General features: G+C 41.3%; 1 protein-coding gene across 1 annotated transcript in view; it reads right to left on the reverse strand.

Moving 5' to 3' along the window:
* Positions 1-19739: 19739 nt before the first annotated feature.
* Positions 19740-24493, reverse strand: part of LOC119782137 (myelin transcription factor 1-like) — a 76973-nt gene continuing 72219 nt past the window's right edge. The window contains exon 22 of the mRNA XM_038282948.1: positions 19740-24436. Within this exon, the coding sequence (XP_038138876.1) occupies positions 24293-24436 (144 nt within the window). The 3' untranslated portion in view covers positions 19740-24292. The remainder of the gene's footprint in view (positions 24437-24493) is intronic.

A 24493-nucleotide genomic window follows, 5' to 3' on the forward strand; every position in this document is an offset into this window, starting at 1 on the left:
TATACGGGCAAATGTAATTTAGTATAATTTAGTATTATGTGGGTTTAAGTTACACAGGTTATTTTATTGTATTTTTTTTTTTTTTTTTTTTTTTTTTTGGGGGGGGTGAATCGTTTCCTGTTTCCTTGCTTTACTCCATATCAGTTGGTGGCGGTAATGCACATTTCACAAGTTTGCCAACCGCCATAAAATCTCATAAGAAGAAGAAGAAGAAGAAGTAGAGGCGTGATGGTTCAGATCAGGTCGAGAAAAACGTTTCAGCAGCTTTTTATTTCCCGCATTAAGTTGATTTATTTAGTTCTTCTCGCAGTAGAACTTTATGGCGGAAATATTGGAGCCATGTTGAACCTTCAGAGACCGCTTCCAACCAGGGGCGGATTTAGGAAATATGGGGCCCTGGGCAAAGACCGGCAGGGGGCCCTCTGAACTGAGAAGGCGACACATAAAACAGCCCCATTCTCCAGATAGAGAAATGTTAATAGAATAGACATCCATTATCTGTTCTAGGTTGTGTCCCTCTCTTCTTGTTTTCCTCTCTATGTTTTGTACTCAGCTGACTTTTCATGCTGTCTCTAAAGGAATGAAAGATTTTTTCCAAGCACTAAGCTCACTTAGCTGATTGCTCCTTCCTGTGTTTCCTAAAAGGCCAAAGTAAATAACCCAGTCCTTCTTTTCACTGTAGACAAGCCATGATCTGCTTATCTGTTCTCCATTTTTCATTTGGATGAAATAATAGCTGCATGAATCATGACAGCAGACAAGATAGAGGAGAGCAGGAGGCGGGGTTACCAATCTACTCGCTCTGGAGAGCAGAGTTCGCTGCTTTTAGATGTTGTCTCCAAAGTCTCCAGTAGCAGAAAAAAGTCTCTAGAAAACATGCTTAGTAACAACATGCTTAGATTTTCTGCTATAAGGTGTTGATGTCAGTGTTAATTGGTTTAAAAAAGGACATTATTTCCAACCAAATAAAAAAAGAAATAACACTAAACCGTATAAATACATCGATGGAACATGCGTCTGATTCTGAGTTCCTTCAGATCTTCTCAACCGGTTTGGATCCCACCTCCAGGACTGCTTGACCTGCTGAGGAGCATGAAACAATGATGAAGACTGGAAAAGATTGAGGAAATAATAAGTGCCACAGAAAAAGGGTAACTGACTTAGTAGTTTAGGTTGAATCATATAAAAACGTAACCAACTAAAGCAAATGTACCAGCCACCGTGTTAACGCTATCATATTGTCTATTTCAGTTTGTTGACTTTTTTGGTCATTTTTCTTATAATGCCATGATTTTTACCAAGGAGTTCATCTGAATAACAAACTGGACTGGATCCATAACACTGAGGCTCAGAGCAGACATTTTGGAGTGTGGGGGCCGCTCCTAAACCTTCTATGGCTACGTTCACACCGCAGCAAGAAGTGACCAAAATTCTATTTTTTTTTTGCCCAAATGCGACCTGGATCTGATCTTTTCATGGCAGTCTGAACAACACAGATCTGATTTTTTCCAATCCAACCCAGGCCACTTGGCTCTGTGGTCCTGAATCTGATCTTTTCAAATGCGACCTGTCTCTGAATGGCCAGGTCACATTCATCTGACCTGGACGCCATTAAAACTCAACAAAGGTCACTATTCTGGGTCTTGCTATGAAGAAGCAGCAAGAAAAACAACAACCATGGCGGACGGTGATGCTGAGAGCAGTATTTATGTTTAACCATCTTGAAAAAGCAGCCTTTAATGCTATCTTAGACACTATTGGCTTTGTTCAAAATGTGAATAGTCCCACACATTTTCATCTTCATACTTTGGATCTTGTGCTGATATACGGCATAGAATGTGAAGAAATAACAGTATTTCCTCACAACCCTGTCCTCTCTGACCACTTTCTAATAACCTTCATGATTACTTTAACAGAGTTCTCCTCCCCCAAAAGAAGGTTACATTTTAGTAGATCTTTATCAGATAGTGCAGTTATAAATTTTAAAGAATCTGCTTCACTTTCTCTCTCCTCTGTGTCGCTGAGCAGTGCTGCAGAGTGCAAAAGCTTAGTTTATTCCCCTTCACAGGTTGATGATTTTGTTGATGGGGTTGCTAGTTCTCTGCGTACTGCCTTAGACAACGCAGCTCCTTTGAAAATGAAAACCGTTAAAATTAGAAAGCTTGCTCCTTGGTTTAATGCAGAGCTGCGTACTTTGAAGCAAAATGCTAGGAAACTGGAGAGAAAATATCGCTCCACAGGCCTGCGAGAGTCCTTCCTAGTCTGGAAAAATGGTTTACTGCTGTATAAGAGGACCCTTTGTAAAGCAAGAGCAGCATACTTCTCCTCATTAATAGAGGATAATAAGAATAATCCTAGATTTCTTTTTAATACAGTTGCCAAACTCACCCAGAGCCATAGCTCTGTTGAACCGTCCATTCCACCTGCTCTTAGCAGTAATGATTTAATGGGATTCTTTATAAATAAGATTGATCTTATTAAAAATAAGATCATTAGCACTCCTCTATCCGTGATTGGTTTGTCTCTGGGGGGTGGGGCAGCATCTGAGGTAGTCATGGAATCTGAACCAGGCTTAGACTGCTTTGATCCAGTTGAACTTTCTGAGTTAGCAAAATATTGTCTAAGCCTTCAAGTTGGATGTTAGATCCAGTTCCAACCAGGTTATTTAAAGAGGTATTCCCTTTGATCTCCTCCTCCATTTTAGATGTGTTACAGGGATATGTACCTAAAGCTTTTAAGGTTGCTGTAATTAAACCTCTGCTTAAGAAACCGTCTCTTGACCCAGATGACTTGGTCAATTATAGACCTATATCCAATCTTCCTTTCTTATCTAAAATTCTTGAGAAAGTAGTTGCCAAACAAGTTTGCGATCACTTCCACCATAATGAACTTTTTGAAGAGTTTCAGTCTGGCTTTAGAGCTCATCATAGCACTGAAACAGCTCTGGTGAAAGTCACTAATGATATTCTCATGGCCTCAGATAATGGACTTGTATCTGTGCTCGTCCTGTTGGATCTCAGTGCTGCATTTGATCCAGTTGATCATAATATTCTTTTAGAAAGACTTGAATATTTTGTTCTACTCCGAGTCCCTCCCGGAGGCGTTGCTCCTCCACGTCGAGAGGAGCCAGTTGATGTGGCTTGGGCATCTGGTTAGGATGCCTCCTGGACGCCTCCCTGGTGAGGTGTTCCGGGCACGTCCCACTGGGGGGAGGCCCCGGGGAAGACCCAGGACACGCTGGAGAGACTATGTTTCTCGGCTGGCCTGGGAACGCCTTGGGGTTCCTCCTGAAGAGCTGGAAGAAGTGGCTGGGGAGAGGGAAGTCTGGGCCTACCTTCTTAAGCTGCTGCCCCCGCGACCCGACCCCGGATAAGCGGAGGAAGATGGATGGATGGATGGATGGATGGATGGATGAATATTTTGTTGGAATTAAAGGAACAGCACTAGAATGGTTTAAATCTTATCTATCTGATCGATTTCAGTTTGTTCATGTTAATGATAGATCTTCAACACGCTCAAAGGTTACCTGTGGAGTACCACAGGGATCAGTGCTAGGACCAATTCTCTTTACTTTATACATGCTCCCAATTGGTAGAATTATTAGACAGCATGGGATTAATTTCCACTGTTATGCTGATGATACCCAGCTATATCTGTCTATAAATCCAGATGAAGCTAACCCATTACATAGATTACAGGCATGTCTTGAAGACATAAAAACCTGGATGACTCTTAACTTTCTGCTTCTGAATGCAGACAAAACAATTCAATTCAATTCAGTTTATTTATATAGCGCCAAATTCACAACACATGTCATCTCAAGGCACTTTACAGTTCAACCAGATCATACAGTCAAATTGATACAAAGTTTTCTATCTAAGGAAAACCAGTTGATTGCATTGACTCATTGACTCAAATACAATCCCCCACACTAAGCATGCTTGTAGCGACAGTGGAGAGGAAAAACTCCCTTTTAACAGGAAGAAACCTCCAGCAGAACCAGGCTCAGTGTGAGCGGCCATCTGCCGAGGCCGACTGGGGTTCAAGGAGACAGAAGCAGAGATACAAAAAGCAGCTGTAAAAGGCGGCCCCGTCCAGGAAACACACAGCCAGGCAGACGAGCTCCAAGGCAGCTCCCATGCCAGAGGACGAAGAGAGCACATCCACTCAGTCACGGTCAGAGAAACAGGACCACACTGGAAAACAGGCCGATCTCCAACATCTATTAACAAGGGTGTTGATAGAAGCAGCACAGCTGATGTTTTTTTCCAGGATGACGTCACAACCAAACAGGAACAGACGAGGCAAAGCTACTCTGAGGAAAAGCAGAGAGAGCAGAAGGTTAGAGATTGAACTAACAGATTCTGTAGAATAGGAGAACAGAGAGAGAATGAAGCAGAATGATGAAATGGGGGTCCCTATGTCCTCCAAAAGTCTAAGCCTATAGCAGCAGAACTATAGAGATAGCTCAGGATAACCTGAGCCACCCTAACTATAAGCTTTATCAAAAATGAAAGTTTTAAGCCTAGCCTTAAAAGTAGACAGGGTGTCTGCCTCACGGACTAAAACTGGTAGTTGGTTCCACAGGAGAGGAGCCTGATAACTAAAAGATCTGCCTCCCATTCTACTTTTAGAAATTCTAGGAACCACTAGTAAACCTGCAGATTGAGAGCGAAGTGCTCTGTTAGGAACATAAGGAACAATCAGATCTCTGATATCAGATGGAGCTTGGCCATTTAAGGCTTTATATGTGAACAGAAGTTATAGTCTTTGGACCAGAGTCTCTGAAAAAGAAACTGATTAGTCAGTCACTTCATTTGGATGGGATTAAACTGATTTCAGATAATAAAGTAAAAAATCTTGGTGTTATTTTTTCAAAGAGGTTTCTAGAATTTCCTTCTTTCATCTGAGGAACATTGCAAAAATTAGAAATCTCCTGTCCAGGGGTGATGCTGAGAAACTAGTCCATGCATTTGTTACTTCCAGAGTTCTAATGAAAATTAAAAAGAGAGATCATATCTCTCCTATCCTGGCTTCTCTTCATTGGCTTCCTGTTAAATCCAGAATAGAATTTAAAATCCTCCTTCTCACATATAAAGCCTTAAATGGCCAAGCTCCATCTGATATCAGAGATCTGATTGTTCCTTATGTTCCTAACAGAGCACTTCGCTCTCAATCTGCAGGTTTACTAGTGGTTCCTAGAATTTCTAAAAGTAGAATGGGAGGCAGATCTTTTAGTTCTCAGGCTCCTCTCCTGTGGAACCAACTACCAGTTTTAGTCCGTGAGGCAGACACCCTGTCTACTTTTAAGGCTAGGCTTAAAACTTTCCTTTTTGATAAAGCTTCTAGTTAGAGTGGCTCAGGTTATCCTGATCTATCTCTATAGTTCTGCTGCTATAGGCTTAGACTGCTGGAGGACATAGGGACCCCTTTTTCATCATTCTGCTTCATTCTATCTCTATTCTCCCACTCTGCAGAATCTGTTAGTTCAATCTCTAACGTTCTGCTCTCTCTGCTTTTTCTCATAGTAGCTTCATCTGGTCTGTTCCTGTTTGGCTGTGACTCCATCCTGGAGAGAAATATCAGCTGTGCTGCTGCCATCAACACCTTTGTTTCTAGATGTTGGAGCTTGGCCTGTTTTCCAGTGTAGTCCTGTTTCTCTGACTGTGACTAACTGGATGTGCTCTCTTCATCCTCTGACATGGGAGCTGGCTCGGAGCTCGTCTGCCTGGCTGTGTGTTTCCTGGACGGGGCCGCCTGTGGAGCTGGTTGACAGTTGCCTTTTGTATCTATGCTTCTTTTTCTATGTCTGCTTCTGTCTCCTTGAACCCCAGTGGGCCTCAGCAGATGGCCGCTCACACTGAGCCTGGTTCTGCTGGAGGTTTCTTCCTGTTCAAAGGGAGTTTTTCCTCTCCACTGTCGCTGCAAGCATGCTTAGTGTGAGGGATTGCTGTAGAGTCAATGAGTCGATGCAATCAACTGGTTTTCCTTAGATAGAAAACTTTAAATCAATCTGACTGGATGATCTGGTGAACTGTAAAGTGTCTTGAGATGACGTGTTGTTTTTTTATGGTTGGGAAACATCGCTAGATGCACACTGGCACTACCAACGATGTTTACTTTCGTAAACACAGAGCACGCTGACTTGTGACGTCATTGCGTTCTCATGTGGGACACATGCCTTTTATGAATGTAGTTCACACAGGAGATCACATAAAAGTCGCATATATTTGGAAATGTGAACGACAACACAAAAAAAAAATGGATTTCACAAAAAGAATCGGAATTGAGAATTAAGGCCTGCAGGGTGAATGTAGCCTTAGACTCTGTTGTGGCATCAGCCATCTTCTATAGAGCTGTCTGTTGGAGCAGTGGCTCATCTGTAGCTGAGAGGAAGCGGCTGGATCAGCTGATCAGGAAGGCCAGCTCTGTGATTGGATGCCCTCTGGACTCAGAGCAGGAGGTGGGAAACAGACGGATCCTAACTAAATTAGCATCTCTGTTGGATAATGTCTCCCACCTCATGCTGGTTCAGCTGGTGCTGAACTGGAGAGCTCCTTCAGTGACAGACTGCTGCACCTTAAATGCACCAGGGAGCGTTATCACAGATCCTTCCTCCCAGCTGCTGGAAGACTCTAGAACCACCACTGTTCCCAACAACCTCAACCAGTTCTTCCATTCATGCTGATTTTGCACAGTTTTGACCTTAGTCAGTTAAATAACCTGCTGCTGTCATTTTGCACGTCTCTGATGTTGCTGCTATTTTCAAATATTACTGTAAAAATTTCCATATGTCAAGTTGAGTGAAGGTTTAAAGGACCCAAATGCAGAGACTGGAGCTGAAGGTTGTTTCTGGCAGATTTATTTCCCCAGAAAAGGCAATAGAAGCAAAAATCCAAAAACCTAAATCCTCAGGATCCACAAAAATACAGACAAACAAAAAACTCACTTGAAGGGAAAGAAATGATGACAGACCAGCAAAAAGTGACTGAGCAGGAGGTTCATATATGGGAGTCAGAAACAAAGAGCAGGATAATCAGCAGATTGGGAGCAGGTGTGAGCAGAGGACTCTAGAAGGGAGCTAGGAGAAGGAGACTGACACAAGAGGGCAGCAGAGGGCAACAAGAAATACCTAAGAACTAAAATACAATAAAAAATAACTCGAATAACACAAAATGAAAATAAAACTAATGAAAACTCAAAGATAAAACTTAAACAAAACCAAAACTATGACAGTATATTGGTTATTTATTCTCCAGTATTTTATTTGTTTATTATTTAACTCTTCACAATTATATTATTCTTATACATTTGGTCCACATCTATGTAACCATTTTTTTATGACTGTTTGCTGCTTTAACACCAGCAGCTAAATGTCTAATTTTTGCTATTTTCTCCTGTTATTTTCATGTCTGTGTGTTTTTTCATTGTCTGTAGAGTTGATGTCCTTTTAAATTTTTAGCCGAAGTATAAACAAGTGTTTGTTGTTTCTTTCACAGCAAGAACCTGCTGATTCTATTTAAATGGAAATCCAGCTCTATGATGCCTCTATTGTGCAATTTAGCCCAAAGAATCTGAAGTTAAGAGGAACAAAATCTTGTGTTTAATTCTAGAAAACCATCCCTTATTCGTGAAGTTAGTTAAGCTCAGAGGAATAAAGTAGAAAAAAACTATCCAAGCTTAACTACAATATTTATATTTATAGTATAGAGTTTTATAATTCATATCTATATTTTCTGTTAGTTTATTTTTTTGTTTTAATGAAAATGTATATTAACTATGTTAACCCAGAAATAACTGAGTTTTTCATATTGTTTGCAGATTTTTAATAAAAAAGCAACAAAGAGTAAAGATAAATCATATTTGATAAATGCATGGGGATATGACTTCACAGATTGTCCACCAGAGGTCAGTAGATAATTACATTAAAACTGCACAGGAAGGAAAAAAGCTTTTCTATCTTGTTTGCTCTTCAGAAAGTCTTTGGATTATTTATCATGCAGAAGTTTGTTGACCTGACTTATCTTAGACGTAAACCTTGATGTAGAGTCAACCATGTGACGTCAACAGTGGATGTTTGCTGGTAATTGGAGATACATAAACACACATCAGCTGTTTCTGCACCCTAGTGAAAATGTGTCCAAAGTAACAACATTTTGTGTTGTCACCATTATTTTACAGGTTTCCATAGAGATTCTCTCTCTATGACTACATGAATCCACAAATGCTTGAAGGGGATTTGGTCTGGAAACATGGCGGCCAACTTCAGCACCTTCCTCCTGTGACTTTCTACCTTCCAACATCTGTCTCTCTTCCTATTACCACTGTCTTCTCTTACTATGGCTGTTTTTTTTTTTTAATCTGGCCCTGGAGCATTTTGCAGCCGAATGTGAAGCGGCCGGGATGAGGATCAGTGCCTCCAAATCCGGTTAAAAAAGGCTAGAGTGCCTTCTCCGGGTTGGGGAGGATGTACTGCCCCTAGTAGAGGAGTTTAAGTATCTTGGGGTCTTGTTCATGAATGAGGGGAAGATGGAGCAGGAGATCGGCAGGCGGATTGGTGCAGCGTCTGCTGTGAAGCGTGCGCTGTATCGGTCTGTTGTGGTGAAGAGAGAGCTGAGCCAAAAAGCAAAGCTCTCGATTTACCGGTCGGTCTACGTTCCTACCCTCATATATGGTCATGAGCTTTGGGTCATGACTGAAAGAACAAGATCCCGGATCCAAGCGGCTGAAATGAGTTTTCTCCGTAGTGTGTCTAAGCTCTCCCTTAGAGAGAGGGTGAGGAGCTCAGTCATCCGGGGAGGACTCAGAGTAGAGCCGCTGCTCCTCCACATCGAGAGGAGCAGGTTGAGGTGGCTCGGGCATCTGATTAGGATGCCTCCTGGACGTCTCCCTGCTGAGATGTTCCAGGCACGGGGAGAGGGACGTCTGGGCCTCCCTACTGAAGCTGCTACCCCCACGACCCGACCCCGGATAAGAGGAAGAAGATGGATGGATGGATGGATGGATGGATGGATGGATGGATGGATGGATGGATGGATGGATGGATGGATGGATGGATGGATGGATTTGGTGAATAAGCAGCTATAACAGGCGTCCCCAAAGTCGGTCCTGGAGGGCCGCTGCCCTGCAGGTTTTAGAGGTTTCTCTGCTTTACTACAGCGATTATGATGATTGCAGTTGAGCAAAAGCCTGTTAATCAGCTTTCAATTAAAATCAGCTGTGCTGGAGCAAGAATGGGGATGCCTGAGCTATAAGAACTCTGCAACCCCCACAGGAACTCCCACAGAGGTGGGACCAACCACCCCCCTCTGTGTGAGGACTAGGGTTGTCAAAAGTATCGATACTTAAAAAAGTATCGATACTGAAATGTTGTATCCGGATACAATACTCATTTTCAAAAGTATCGAGTACCAGTCACACCTAAACAGTCATTCATCTAAAGTGCAGAATAGAGGAAAATGCACTTTCTGAACACTGTGATTGAATAATTCTCTGCACTTTTCAGTTTCAGACTTTTTTTGTAACAGTTGCAGCTGCTGAGAATAATTTTTGTTTCTTAACCGGTTTGGCTAGAGTCATTGTTATGTGTGCAAAGCATAGCCAAGTAAGGAAAACTTAATTTTAATTTTGTAAGTTTTTTATCAAGCTTGCTAAATACTGTGCACAGCAAACAACCTCAAAATGTTGTTCTTATTGTTTATTGTATTTATTTATTGTATTTTAATTATTAATCAAAATATTTCTGTTGAAATTTTATCCTTGTGGTATCGAAAATGGTATCGAGTATCGAATATTTTCCTTTGTATCGGTATCGAGTTGAAAAGTTTAGTATCGTGACAACCCTAGTGAGGACAGGGAAAACCACAGAACACACAAGATTTTCTCTCTTTCCCATGAAGCTGGGGCCACTACAGCAGGGTCTCTACCAAAATGGAGACCCGGGCCCAAAAACACCCAGATCTCCAGAATCATCAATCATCATGGCCATCATGGTGACCTTTCAGAACCAAACTACTGCAAAACAGACAGTTGCAACACATTTCTCTTGAGTTTTAGAACTTATAGAGCCAGACTGGATGAGATGGACCCCTGCTGTGTATCTGAGGCAAAGAAACCCCTGGTTGCTGTTAGCCTGCCTGCTAAGCTCCTGCTGGATGGAAACTCAACTTTCCAAATGGACATGGACAAAAAGTTTGCAGGTCTGGCATAATTAGGAACAGAACAAACAATATGTCTTGTGACGATTGTGATCATTTCATGTTTTTACTGATGAGTAAAGACAAAGATAACAGGATGGACTGCATGGTACGCTATGCTACAGTAATATGTTTTGAGCTGTTGTTGAAGCTTAGAGAAGATTTATGTCACTAAGGATTTAAACACTGATATAACATTAGTGTTTATGTGTTCCTCAGATGCTCATTACGTTTCCATTACCAAGTCTGACCAAGAGTCATTTAGTGGAATCCTGATGTCTATTCGCTGCTAGCTATTTCAAAGAGGGTAAAGAATCATTTAACTAAAGGTTATTGGTGGAACCAACTACCAGTTTTAGTCCGTGAGGCAGACACCCTGTCTACTTTTAAGGCTAGGCTTAAAACTTTCCTTTTTGATAAAGCTTATAGTTAGAGTGGCTCAGGTTATCCTGAGCTATCTCTATAGTTATGCTGCTATAGGCTTAGACTTTTGGAGGACATAGGGACCCCCATTTCATCATTCTGCTTCATTCTCTCTCTGTTCTCCTATTCTGCAGAATCTGTTAGTTCAATCTCTAACCTTCTGCTCTCTCTGCTTTTCCTCAGAGTAGCTTTGCCTCGTCTGTTCCTGTTTGGCTGTGACGTCATCCTGGAAAGAAACATCAGCTGTGCTGCTTCTATCAACACCCTTGTTTATAGATGTTGGAGATCGGCCTGTTTTCCAGTGTGGTCCTGTTTCTCTGACCGTGACTGAGTGGATGTGCTTTCTTCGTCCTCTGGCATGGGAGCTGCCTTGGAGCTCGTCTGCCTGGCTGTGTGTTTCCTGGACGGGGCCGCCTTTTACAGCTGCTTTTTGTATCTCTGCTTCTGTCTCCTTGAACCCCAGTCGGCCTCGGCAGATGGCCGCTCACACTGAGCCTGGTTCTGCTGGAGGTTTCTTCCTGTTAAAAGGGAGTTTTTCCTCTCCACTGTCGCTACAAGCATGCTTAGTGTGGGGGATTGTATTTGAGTCAATGAGTCAATGCAATCAACTGGTTTTCCTTAGATAGAAAACTTTGTATCAATTTGATCTGGTTGAACTGTAAAGTGCCTTGAGATGACATGTGTTGTGAATTTGGCGCTATATAAATAAACTGAATTGAATTGAATTGAATTGGTTCTAGATTAAGCAAATCATTTAATAAAACATTATTTGGCCAAATAATGTTTTATTCACCTCATGGATTTGCATTGGGAATTGGTCTGAAACATTCCAATTTCTTTAAAATTTGTTAAAAGCTAATTTGATCAGATCCCAAATTCTTCCAGATAAACTTTGGTTTCAAACACAGAATCCATGTTAAACTGTAATATGTTTTTCAACCGTTTACCCCTTCCTCTTTGTACATAGTAGTTAGTTTAGTTTAGTTGAGTTTCACTAGTCGTAGTTAAGGGTTTTAAACTAAAATCTGTTTGACTTGGAGCTGAATTATTTTTGTTAATAAAATCTTATATTTTGAACAGAAGTTGTGGTGAATTTATTCCATAAATGTGCAGAATTAACTGTTTGACCATGATTAGAGCTCGAATCACTCTTTCATTTACTGTAACACACAGCTAATAGGCCGTGTGTCATAAACAATAATATAACAGCTGAAATAATATCTGATAAAACAAGATATTTACCACCACTACCGGGGAGGGCAATAAACATCTTAAAGTATCAAAGTATAAATTCCCAGCTGGCTGGGAATAGAATAGAATATAAATTCACTACATAAAATGTGGCATCCAACCCGGATTGGCATATAATATACAATCCCAACATTAATTGGCGTCCTTGGATGAGCATTGAACATAAAATCTCAACAACTGGAAGGTCTCGGCTCTGTCAAACAGAGGTAACAGGTCCAGGGGCGGATTTAGGAAATTTGGGGCCCTAGGCAAAGACAGGCAGGGGGCCCTCTGAACTGAGAACACATAAACAGCCCCATTCTAGAGATAGAGAAATGTTAATAGAATAGACATCCATTATCTGTTCTAGGTTGTGTCCCTCTCTTCTTGTCCCTTTTCTTCTTGTTTTCCTCTCCATGTTTTGTACTCAGCTGACTTTTCATGCTGTCTCTAAAGGAATGAAAGATTTTTTCCAAGCACTAAGCTCACTTAGCTGATTGCTCCTTCCTGTGTTTCCAAAAAGACCAAAGTAAATAACCCAGTCCTTCTTTTCACTGTAGACAAGCCATGATCTGCTTATCTGTAACCCTAACCCTAACCCTTGCACTTCCTCTGGTGTTTGTGGTATATTTTTCTTGGGAACTAGAAAAGGCGGTTGATCCAATATGGCGGAACTTAATGTCAGAGCGTTTCTATGTTAAGTGGAGAAACCTTAATATGTTGCTGTGTTTGGACAGAATTTGGCCTTTTATTAAGGGCCAAAGAGGGCAAAGGTCAGAGAGAGGGCAAAGGTCAGAGGCCATTCTTCAATAAACAAGCCAGAAACCAAAGAGGAAACTGTTTATTGGAGCATCGTAATCTAGCTGATGGAAAATGGCACACTCATGGTGAGGACAGCGTAATGTTTATGGGAAATCAGAGATAAGTTGTTTCAACACAGCAACCCGGTCAAACAACATTGACCAGGCTGTTATTAGTCTGTTTCTAGAGTATAAAGGACAGAAACAGACGGTTTTCCTAAAAAGCATCTTGGTCCTGGTCCAGATTCAACCACAACGCAGAATAACCAGAACTGATGATGAGGACAGAGGAGGAAGAGCACAGGTGCTGCTGCTGCTGTTAAACAGGAAGCAGCGACAGTGCAGGTAGACAACCACCATGGAGCTTTAAAGGAAAAGTCCGGTCAGCCAGGAAAAATAGATCATTATTTATACATAAACTGATATGTTCGAGGGGATTTAATACATTTAGTGTTAATCAGTAAAAAAAAAAAAAAATTAATAATTTTCATCCCGATCACTGAGTCTGGGAGCGGCCATTTTTTCCCAAATATAGTAGCCCCTCCCTCCTGCCATCTTCCAGCAGTGACGTCACGGTGCGGTAAGCCTAGCGCCATTCTCCCCGCTTTCCAAGCTAAATCAATGGGAACTACTAGACACATCTGCAATCAACGACAATTATTGAAGATTTCCAGAGGACTTCACCATTGAAATTCACCAGAGCTATAGTGAAACTGACAATGCCCACGTGCATGGCAGCTGGATGCTGGAATACATCGGGTAAAAGTGGAAAAAAAGAGTTCTTCCACCTTTCTGATTCCTGATCCTCCACGGACGGGTTGGTCGTTGGATCGCCAACTTGAAGAGGGAGGATTTGCCATCGAACTTCTGGCCAGAGAAAAAACCCGTAATATGTAGCCAACATTTGGAAGAAGAATGTTTTCAAGATGACTTGGATAATAGCGCGTTGTGACAAACACCAGATACAGCACTGGGACTTGATCAACAGCCGATACCGCACCGTGACGTCACTAACCAGTAGGTGGCAGTAGTGTTCTTTGACAAACATGGATGCCTCCAGTAAAGCACATTCAGATGAAAATTGCTCTGAATTAAAAACATTTATTGAACAGGATGGAATCATTTCAGATTTAAAGAACTTTCAGAGGTTTTTATTCTGAATATGAGCGACTTTTCCTTTAAACGAAGCTAAGCGCTGCAGCAGCTGGAGGAGCTTGCATTCATAAAAATGATTATAAAATTATTTGTGTTTATTATAGTTTCTAATTAAGATTTCCTTCTGAATTAATCATTTAAAGTTATTTATGTCCATCACACACAGCAGCTTTAATAAAACAGCTTTGAACTTAAAAATGATTCTAGATGGTTGAAAAATAAAAGTTTATGAAATATGCTTTTTTTTTGCAATCAGTCCTTTTAGCTCTAAGCTTTTCAATTAAAGTTTTAAAATGTGGGAAATGACAGTTTAGAGCAATGATTGTGGCTTTTTTTTTCTTTAATAAGACTAAATATTTCCCAGGAATTTTCAATTATAGCCCCTCAGTGTTATTCCACAGTGGTTTTCCCAGCAGGCCTGTTAGTCACCGTTTATTGAGGCAGGAAACACCGAAACATCCGGCGGGTCCTGAGGAGCCAGTATTATTTATTATTCTTTATTATTGTGTGAATTTAATAATCACATCAGTATGGTATATCAGTACTGCCAGCGCTGGACTGTATGTAACTCAGTATTGCATCAGAATCTGTTCATTTTCTGATGAAACAGTTAAAGGAATTAGAGGATGTATCAAATGAGTCTGTTTACTCATCATTTAAAATAGTAATTGTCAGCGCTCAAAATCTCACTTCAAGCTCAAATCAAAACTAAGACACCTGTTTATAAAGTTATGGAGACTTTATTTCAATAATAGTGTAAACCCTAATATGTAAACAATTCATGGGAATATTCTAGAGCTTAAACATTTTGTTTTCCCTCTGGAATAATTACATTTTAGGAATCTATTGATCATTAATCTCTAACTATGCAAATAATTTAATAAAACATAATTTGACCTAATTAGGTTTTATTTACCTGTTGGATTTGCATTGAAAACATTTTAATTTCTCTTTGCTTTAAAATCTAATCTGACTAAAATTGAAGAAGATAAACTTTGATTCTCAAACATCAAATTTATGCTGAATTATGATCGTATTTTTTAACCTATTAATAAATATTTCTGCCATTTTGCCTTTCCTCCTGCGTTTATATGGAAGCCGTTTAGTTTTATTAGATTTTTGAATTATTTTATTAATAAGCTCCTATTTGAATGGATGCTGTTGTGAATTTATCCCATATGTGTGCAGAGTTAAATTCGTATGGAAATCATATTTAAATGTCAAATCTTTCTGGCTTAAACATATGTTTAAATGTTCTCTTTATCAGACCATATTGTCCCAGAAGTTAGAAAATTTCTATAAAAAAAAAAAACCTGTCTTAAAATCTGTATTTTTCCCGTTATCTTCTTCAGGCCAGTTAGTTCTACGTCAGGCTGAACACCTAAATTCGGCCAATCATATATCAACAGTCATCTGTCAATCTAATGTTTTCGGTCATAGCATCTTGATTCATCTGTCGCAGCTAATATACGCAACGGTTGAAATCAGAATCCTTTCCTTTCCCATTGAGTTGCGTCCCAGTGTTCACGGGGATGGACGTCTGTGTCTTCGGCAGGCGTAGAGCTAACAGAACTGGCAGCGTTGCGAGGCAAGGGCTCAAACATGTACGGCTGGAAGCCTTCTACACCAAACCAAGCTTCTGCCGCCCTGGCGTCCTCTTCCACAACATCTTCGTCCCCGCTTTCCTCGTCTAAATAAAAAATGGATGACGGAGGAGACTCATCCACCACCTCCGACACTAAACTCTCCTCCTCTTGCATGTTTCCGCTGTCCATAGCGTTCCTTGACAGCGTCGTTTCTAAGTCACCAATTTAGTGCTACTTGGTCCCAATGGAATTTCCCATTGGGAACCTGCTAGCTCTAAGATGCTAACTGGTTAGCAAGATGCTTCAGAGAAACCGGACACAACCAAACTGGCTTGCTAACCTTCCGCCACAACAATCCCGCCCCCTTGAAATACGACCAATCACATTCACTTTATTCACTCGTGTAAATTAGTGCCCTGAGTCATGAGGAACCAAGCAGGAAGTGACATCATCAGAGCAAAGCTCTCTTATCTGAAATCCCACATCCTCCGTCACCAGCGTTCCTTGGTGTGATTTATATTTTTAGGATTTGGGGAAATTAGAAAGAAAGTTCCCATACCTGCATCAGAGCGCTACCTGTTGGATCTATGAAAGGTTTTCTATGGTTGCAACCAAACTAGCAGCAGTAGTGGAGTTTGGAGATGTAATCTACTTCTTAAATCTATCTTTGCTCTCCTCTAATTTATCCAGAAGTTCTGCAATCGCACTTATTCTCTCCCTCCCAGCTTGGTGGCGGGCTACAAACTTAGCAGCCTTCCCTGGAAATGCCTTTCCTAATGACTCTTTTTATTATTTAATAACTTCTCATTCCAAAGCAAACATGAAGGCAATCCTTCCTCATTGGCAGTGAAAGTAAACGATTCGCTCCATTCTTCTTTCAATCCTCTGTTCTCATCAGCTGTCTTCCTTTTTCTCTGTAGTATCCTAAGTAATTTAATATGCAGTACTACCCCCACGCCACCAGAGGGATAGCATTCCCATGTCACCTACAGTGGTGTCAATAGTTCACAGTTTTGTTACTTAAGTAGAAGTATAGAGGGATTATCAGGCAGTTTAAAACACTCTGGTAAAAGTTGAAGTATCAACTTGACCTCTTTACTCAAGTAAAAGTGAAAAAGTATGTGCTCCAAAACTACTTAAAGTATAAAAGTATTTAGTAACCTTTAAAAAAAACAGCCAGATGCCACTAGATGAATTTTTCGACTATTTCTAAAAATTCTCTGAGATAGGGCCAAGGATGAGGGAGGTCTTGTTGGTCTCCGTCTCCCGATACGCTCTCGCCTGTGTCCGACCTTTCAGACATTTCAACATCTTTTTCTGAATCCTACATTGTAGCATGGCATAGACAATTCACGTTAGCAGTTTGAAGAACACCTGCTTGCTTCTGATGATTTCTTTTAGCTAACCAATGAGTGTTTGCCTTCTATGACTCATCCAATCACACTAGTTTTCACTAGATGTGGGCGGAGCCAATGATCTGCATTGGATGGAGCACATGACGGGAAATAAACAGAGATGGCAAAAGTACTCACTTTCCGTACTTGAGTAAAAGTACAGATACTTGTGTTAAAAAATACTCTGGTAAAAGTGGAAGTACTGATTAAACTTCTTTACTCAAGTAAAAGTAACAAAGTACAGGCTTGTAAATTTACTTAAAGTATAAAAGTAAAAGTAGAAACCACTTTTTTCATGCCGTTGCCTACATTTTAAATGGATGTCTGCCAATAGGACTAGATCTCCGTTGTGTTCATTTTCAATCATCTCGTCGTCCATGCTACTATGCTAACGCCACCGCCACCAAGCTGCAATGATTTGCCGCCAATGAATACCGCCGAATCTGTCGATTCATCTTGTAGTGGTGCGTCAAATGCAACGTAGATTCCCATCCAATTAGATTGAATTTGGTATTGATGACGTGAAAAATAATAACGGTAACTCCATTGAAATGATTCAAAACTAAAGTAACGAGCCAATTTAAAAAAATGTAAGGAGTAGAAGTAAAAAGTCGCCATAAAAATAAGTAGTAAAGTAAAGTAAAAATATCAGAAAAATCTACTTGAGTACAGTAATGAAGTATTTGTACTTCGTTACTTCCCATCTCTGGAAATAAAGATTTATAAACATTAAACCGAAGCCAAGATTAACGAGTAACGTTTGTTTTAAAAATGTAAGGAATAGAAAGAACAGATACTGATGTGAAAATGTAATGAGTAGAAGTCAGAAGTAGGAAGAAAAATAAGTAATGGAGTAAAGTATAGGTACCTAAAAAGTATACTTAAGTACAGTAACAAAGTATTTGTACTTTGTTACTTGACACCTGTGGTCACCTATAGAATGACTGAAAGATGCTTAGAGAGACAGAAAACTGTTGTATAGTTCTCTGTTTACAGAAGCGTATTGCATTCACCAAAGAAAAAAAATTCTGACAGCTTATTTCATAATTACGAGATATTATCTCATAATTATGAGATAATATGTCATATTTAGGAGATCTGGAAGAACAGTCATCTGATCTCCGTTACATGAACAATGAGTGGGTTGTTAGATTTAATCTGCTTTTATTTCCTTTTAGGTATGCAACAGTGGTAAATACAGAGTTTCCTTAATGTGGACTGAATTCATTTTAATTTGTCAGCATTGTAAAGTCAGCCTTAGAATTTTTTTAGGCGAAGAAGCCCACTCTGACTTCACACTTTTCCTGCAGGAGCAATTAAACCAGCACGGGCTGCTTTATAGTTGTAAATGAACGCGTCTGAAAAGCATACTGATCTCGTAATTACGAGATCATGATCTCGTAATTACGAGATAATATCAATATGAGATATTGATCTCGTAATTATGAGATAAACTGTCAGATTTTTTTTTCTTTGGTGAATGCGATATGATTCCGTGTCTGTTAGTATTTGCAATAAAAACACCTAAAACACATGCTTTGGACGGACATATTAATTTATCATTTTTGGCACACGTTATCACATTTTCTCTTTGGGATCCATGGCCTGAGACTAGGGAAGTCATCTCCCTGAAAAAAAAAATGGACACCTGATGTTTGTTTCAGCTGACCCGACTGCCTTTACCCCTCCTGGCGCCGTAATTTTTTAAAATTGAATTAGATGCATGTTTGCAATTCAATTCAATTCAGTTTATTTATATAGCGCCAAATTCACAACACATGTCATCTCAAGGCACTTTACAGTTCAACCAGATCATACAGTCAAATTGATACAAAGTTTTCTATCTAAGGAAAACCAGTTGATTGCATCGACTCATTGACTCTTCAGCAATCCCTCACACTAAGCATGCTTGTAGCGACAGTGGAGAGGAAAAACTCCCTTTTAACAGGAAGAAACCTCCAGCAGAACCAGGCTCAGTGTGAGCGGCCATCTGCCGAGGCCCACTGGGGTTCAAGGAGACAGAAGCAGAGATACAAGCAGCTGTAAAAGGCGGCCCCGTCCAGGAAACACACAGCCAGGCAGACGAGCTCCAAGGCAGCTCCCATGCCAGAGGATGAAGAGAGCACATCCACCCAGCCACGGCCAGAGAAACAGGACCACACCTTGCAATGCACTTTATTTTCATTATCGCAGACCTTTTACACCCAGGTATTTGTTTTTTCCCATTCCTCCCTATATTTCTGCATCCTTTTTTTTTTTTCCAGAGGAGGAGCATCACTATACTTAGATGCAGTGGCCCTAAAAGCAGCGTCAGCTTTTAAATTCCTCTGTTCGTCCCCCTTCCTGCTCTGTTGTCTCCTGCTATCTTCTCTGTGAGCAACAGTTAGCTCGACCAATGAGATGAGGGGATTCTGGATCAACATCTGGCAGGGCTCGGGAACAAGTTTACCGTAAGTTTTGTATCTAATGTGCACTTCTTCTTCATTTTTCATTAGCTTTTTACTGACTATTTTTTTACTCTCACAGTAATACAGGACAAAGTGTGCTCCTGTACCACTAAATACTGGACAGGTACTTTTATTTCTAAATACGGAACGATTCTGTTTTTCAAGGGACAGCAGCCACCTGCCTGGCACCGCACGGCGCTGAAACCTGCAGGCTGTGACCACTGATCTCTATGGCTATGATGCTTACAGCATTGTAAACATAGTGAATGTTAGTTTGACCTCCTGCACACCATATTAAAACAAACAAGCAAAAAAATACATTTGCATACATTTTTGAAAAAGCTCCAGGGAGCCGCATGCGGCTCTGCAGCCTCGGGTTGCCGACCCCTGATATTAAGCATAAATGCATAATGTTGCACAACAAATATTACGGCGACTTGTGGGTGGAAATAAAAAGGTCCTCAGAAAGTATTGAAAAGGTGTGAAAATGAGAGAGAAGTACGGCGGCTCTGGTCTATGAGTCTTTATTTGGATTTTTATAGAGAACATTTAAAATGGTTCAAACCCTCACAATAACAGACATCACTTCTCTGTTTTAACACTGACACAGAAACAGGGAACATGTTTACAATTACACAAACACACATCCACAGACATGACCCATCTACAGTGTTATTACCCCCCCCCCCCCCCCAAAAAAAAGGCAAAGAACAAACAAACCAAAAAGCCATGAAATCCTAAGAAGACAGCCAAGGCCTGTCCTGCTTTATAAAACGGTGCTGTAGCAAAGGAACAACCACATCTAGAAAAGGAAATCACACATTCTATAGGAATGGAAGTGCTTTAACTTCTGGAAGTTTTGTTCTATTTTTTTTAAAGGATTTCAGGGTCTAGAAAATCACCAGTAAAAATAGCTCATCTCTGTATAAACGTGCTAGCAGGACAAATCTTGGCTGTGATTTTTTTTTTTCTCTGCTCACAAACTATTATTTCATTTTTGAACCATTTTCAATACAACAACAATAACACTGGTTCTTCTGAATACAAATATGTACAGAGACGTCCCCCTTTAGTGGAAATAATGCCCTGCACTCTGATGAGTTATCTAAAGATGGCTGCCGACCTTCAGATCCTTCACAGAAACCGTCCGTACGGTTTTGGTACCTGAATCGACAGAATGAATCACAGTTTCTTCATACGGACAAAAGCTTTGAGTTTTTTTTCTTCTCCGTCCAAAGTGGACGGAAGGAGACGCTTGTTCCTCCCCCTGAAAGTCAGACATCTGGATCAGGACCGAGTTTTCAGCAGTATGTGAACAGGGTGTAAACAGACTAGATGTTGACATGAGTGGAGGGAGAAAGGCACACATGATAAGACCACACATATCTGAGAACTACGGCAGGGAGGCGGGAAAAGACGCGTTTCTTTTGGTTTTGGTTTATTTTGGAAAGCCTGATGAAAAAGTGCCACTCAGTTTTTTTTTGTATTTCTTTAAATCGCCCCTTTTTACACTCATTTAGCTTTTGGTGAGGACTGAATTCCCTGAAAAGCGTTTTTCACATGAAATGAAATTGAGTCTCGGGTTCTGTTGCTGGGGGTGGGGGGGGTCTGTTTTGGTCGGGCTGAGCCCCGTCCAGTTAACTGTTCCGCTTCCGATCATCAGATTAGAAGTGAATCCATCGCTCGGTACTTTTATGTAAATGGGGACGTAGAGTGCGTGGGTGCAGAACCGACCGTGGGCTGAGTTCGCTTTCTTAGCCGACTTTTTCTTTCCTTTCCCTTCAAACGCTCTGCTTTCATTGCCTCAGTGTTTCTCATTTACATACCTCAGAAGACAATTTCATCAAGCAGTTTAAAAGGGGTCACGCCATATCAAATAGGTTAGGAGAAAATTCACATTCTTAACACTCTTGGGTGATATTCTTGTGCATTTCAAGAGGAAGAATGCACTATTTTGTTAACCAAATGCATCCAAACCATCTTTCCTGAGGAAAGACTGCACTAGACGAGAAGAAGAAGGGGGGGTTGGTAGGGTGACCGAGGTTTGGGAAGAGGGCTAAAAAGTCAAAAAAAGCTTTGACATCCTTTTGAGTGACGTCCACATATTTATGCAACAAACGCCTCCTCTGACTACAGAGGGGCGGCTGTGCACCGCGGCAAATCAATTTTCCTCTCCCACGCACTCCTCTCATTTCACAGGAGGCCTTGATCCAGCCGCTGCTAGCGCCGCTGGCCTCAGCTGACTGCTCAACCCGTGGCTATGCTCCGCTCCGCCTCAGGTCACCTGAGAACCAAACTCTATTTACCATCAATCTGGTCTGGTTCCCCAGTTTGGAAAAGAATTTAAAAACCCTTTGATTTCCTGAAACTCTCAGAGCGTAAGAATAAACATGAACACGCAGGCGGGACGCTGCTATCCATACAGCCCCAGACCTGTCCTCCTCAAATGCTGGCATCTACAACAGTTTCTGGGAAAGTGCACAATCTATGCTGACTACATCTTTAACAAGCTGCGGACGTCAGAGCGACACACGGGGACGGATTCACCCAAAGGCAGCTCACGCTAACATCTACTGATCCGTTCCACCATGAAGGCGCTCTCAGCCTTCAGCGTGAACAACACACAACAAGAAGGTTAATAGACTGAACACGTGGTGCAGTGCATCATTCTGAGCTGTACAGATAAACGACGCGGCGCCCAGTGAGCTGCGGCGCCCAGTGAGCTGTCCCGGTCCAGGCTCTGTGCACACGCTGCATTTTTGGTTCAAACGGAAAATTTCTTCTGGATTTCTACGGTTTGTGTTCGACACCGATCACATCCTCTCTGCAAACAGGTTCCAGAATAAAAGGTTTGGGAGCCATCTTGCTCTCTGATGTCATGTAAACACGTATCATCACCCGGACCAGACCGCCCACTGGTGGCGGGGGGGAGGAAACGCCACCAACGTTTTCTCTGATGTTGAGCTCTTTATGAAAACCCCGTCCCGTAGATGTGTGAACGGAAACGCGTTCCCTTTCTAACGGATCGTCGTCGTGTGCGAAGGACGATGGAGGCCGAAGACAGACGGGCAGAAAGAAACCAAAGCAACGGAGGGAGATGGAAACGGACGCGATCCAAAGTACTGTTCCAGCTTCAGCTTGACTGAATGTTTAAAGCCACAGTTGAGCAGGTCTAAGAGATATTAAAGAAGGAGCAACCGCCGCCTCACGACGACGCAGCCGCGCGCCTCGCCTGAACAGCTTCTGATAATACAAGAGAAGAAGAAGAAGTCAACAATTACACTGGAAAAATATATGTATGCTTCTATTCATATATATAGCATCTTTAAAATCTATTTGTACAGAATGTATAGAGTGAACTTATGGCCATCTTGGCAGAGAAATAAAGGCATTTGAAACAATTTGCACGCTCTCGATGCCGCGGTCGTCTCGGGACCAGACATTCTTACATTGCAGAGATGCAAAGAATCAGGAAAAAAGGTAAGCTCTCCTTTCTGCTCTTTTTCTTCGACTTTTTTTTTTTCTTTTAATCAGTGGCACTTTGTGCATCAAAAAATTAAAATCTAGAGTAAGGCTACAAGGGTGTGTATGTTAGAAGTTAGTCAGATAGAAAGGACCTTATTGTATCCTCGCTGGTTGTTTTAGACTCATGCATCCAGGCTAAAACGTTGCTGGAAAAGCGCGCTTTGTGGAACGTTTTAGGGCGGTCAGAGGACATGCAGCCTCGGTGCATCGTAGAGGTTCTGGGTGAGCCAATGTTGGCTGCTACAAAGAGCCTGGGAGAGGTACACAATCTTTTATTTTTCTCTCTTTTAATGGTTTTTTGTTCTTCCCCTGACGAAAAGCGAAAAAATGCACAAAGAGGATGTGACAGTGACAGAGAAGTGAGTGCTTCTGTTGGGTTTACAATCAGCTGCTGGTTCCTCTAACTTCACGCCTAAGCAATCAAACAGTAACAGTGATGTCTTTTATTTAAATATTAGTGGTGGATTTTCTTTTTTTTTCTACTCAGGTTCAACCGTCACATCAAACACATAAATAAGAACCAAATAAATACACATCAGTCGTTTCTCATTAAATAAATAATAAATACATTATTTGTCATTCTTCCTCTTACCTGTGGGGTTTGCACCAATAACAGAAAAAGCAAAAACAAAACAGAGGAAAACAAGAAAAAACAGACCAAAAAAAAAAAACTTTTCTTGTAAAATTATCAAAAGAATTTGTTATAAAACATCTGCACGTAAAAAGGTTGCTAAAAACCAAAAATACGCCTCGTCTATCGTTAGAGGTTCTTAAGACATCTGCAGACCGCTTCTCAGTAAAGTTGCATTTTTTGTTTGCTTGTTTTACAAAACAAAGGTAATAATAATAAATAGATTGTTTAAAATAAATAAACTTCAATAACATAAAAGGCAATAAGTTACAATTTAAAAGTTCACAAGTTTAAATAATTCATATATAACAATAATTATTGTACCACAAAACTATTCATTGAAATGAAGTGCAATAAATACTATTGATATGACCTAGAAATCTGAAATGTGTGCACACTACTAAACAAAGAGGGCTGGGCCGTTCTGAGGTCCGCAGAGCGAACGCACGCCGTCCGGTGGGAGCGGGGAGGCGTGTGTGGATCAGACAGCTGCTGGACGTCCAGCCGATGCTACAGGGCGGCGCTGAAAGCCCGCTCGTCCAGCTCGTCCTTGTCGGGAGCGGATCCAGCCTCCGCGCCTCGTTCCGATGAACGGAAGCGCGGAAGCCGGTCGGCGGATTCAGCAGGTGATCAGACGCCACGTCGAATCCTCCTTTCATCCACTCTGACTGAAGACTTGTGAACCCCGGCAGCAGCATGGTGTGGATTTTGGTCGCCTTCCTTCAGCAGAGCGCTCCCTGGGTTGATATTTGAAATTTGCCATTTTTGGAGTAACCTGAATTCCCTTTTTTTTTGTTTTTGAATGATATCGTTGAGCATTCCTCTGTTCTCTCAGCTCCTCATGCTTCCAGCCTCTCCAGCTTCAGGAGCCGATTCCGATTCCTAACTGCGCCGCATGTGGAGCCTTAGACTTTGATGCCCTTTACGGCCTTGTTGATGCTCTCCAGCAAGGCCTTGTTCTCGGGGCTCTGGAAGCACTCCTTGTTGGTGTACATGTCAGTCAGGGTGCTGATGTAGTTGTCAAAGTTCTGCTCCGTGATTGGCTCCTGCTGCCATGCAAAAGAGACGGCCGTGAGTGGAAGAAAGAGGAGGAAGCAGCGAAAAAC

This window comes from Cyprinodon tularosa, unplaced genomic scaffold (genome assembly GCF_016077235.1).
Source record: "Cyprinodon tularosa strain WSP-4 unplaced genomic scaffold, ASM1607723v1 ctg1041, whole genome shotgun sequence".
In the NCBI taxonomy this organism is placed as follows: Eukaryota; Metazoa; Chordata; class Actinopteri; order Cyprinodontiformes; family Cyprinodontidae; genus Cyprinodon; species Cyprinodon tularosa.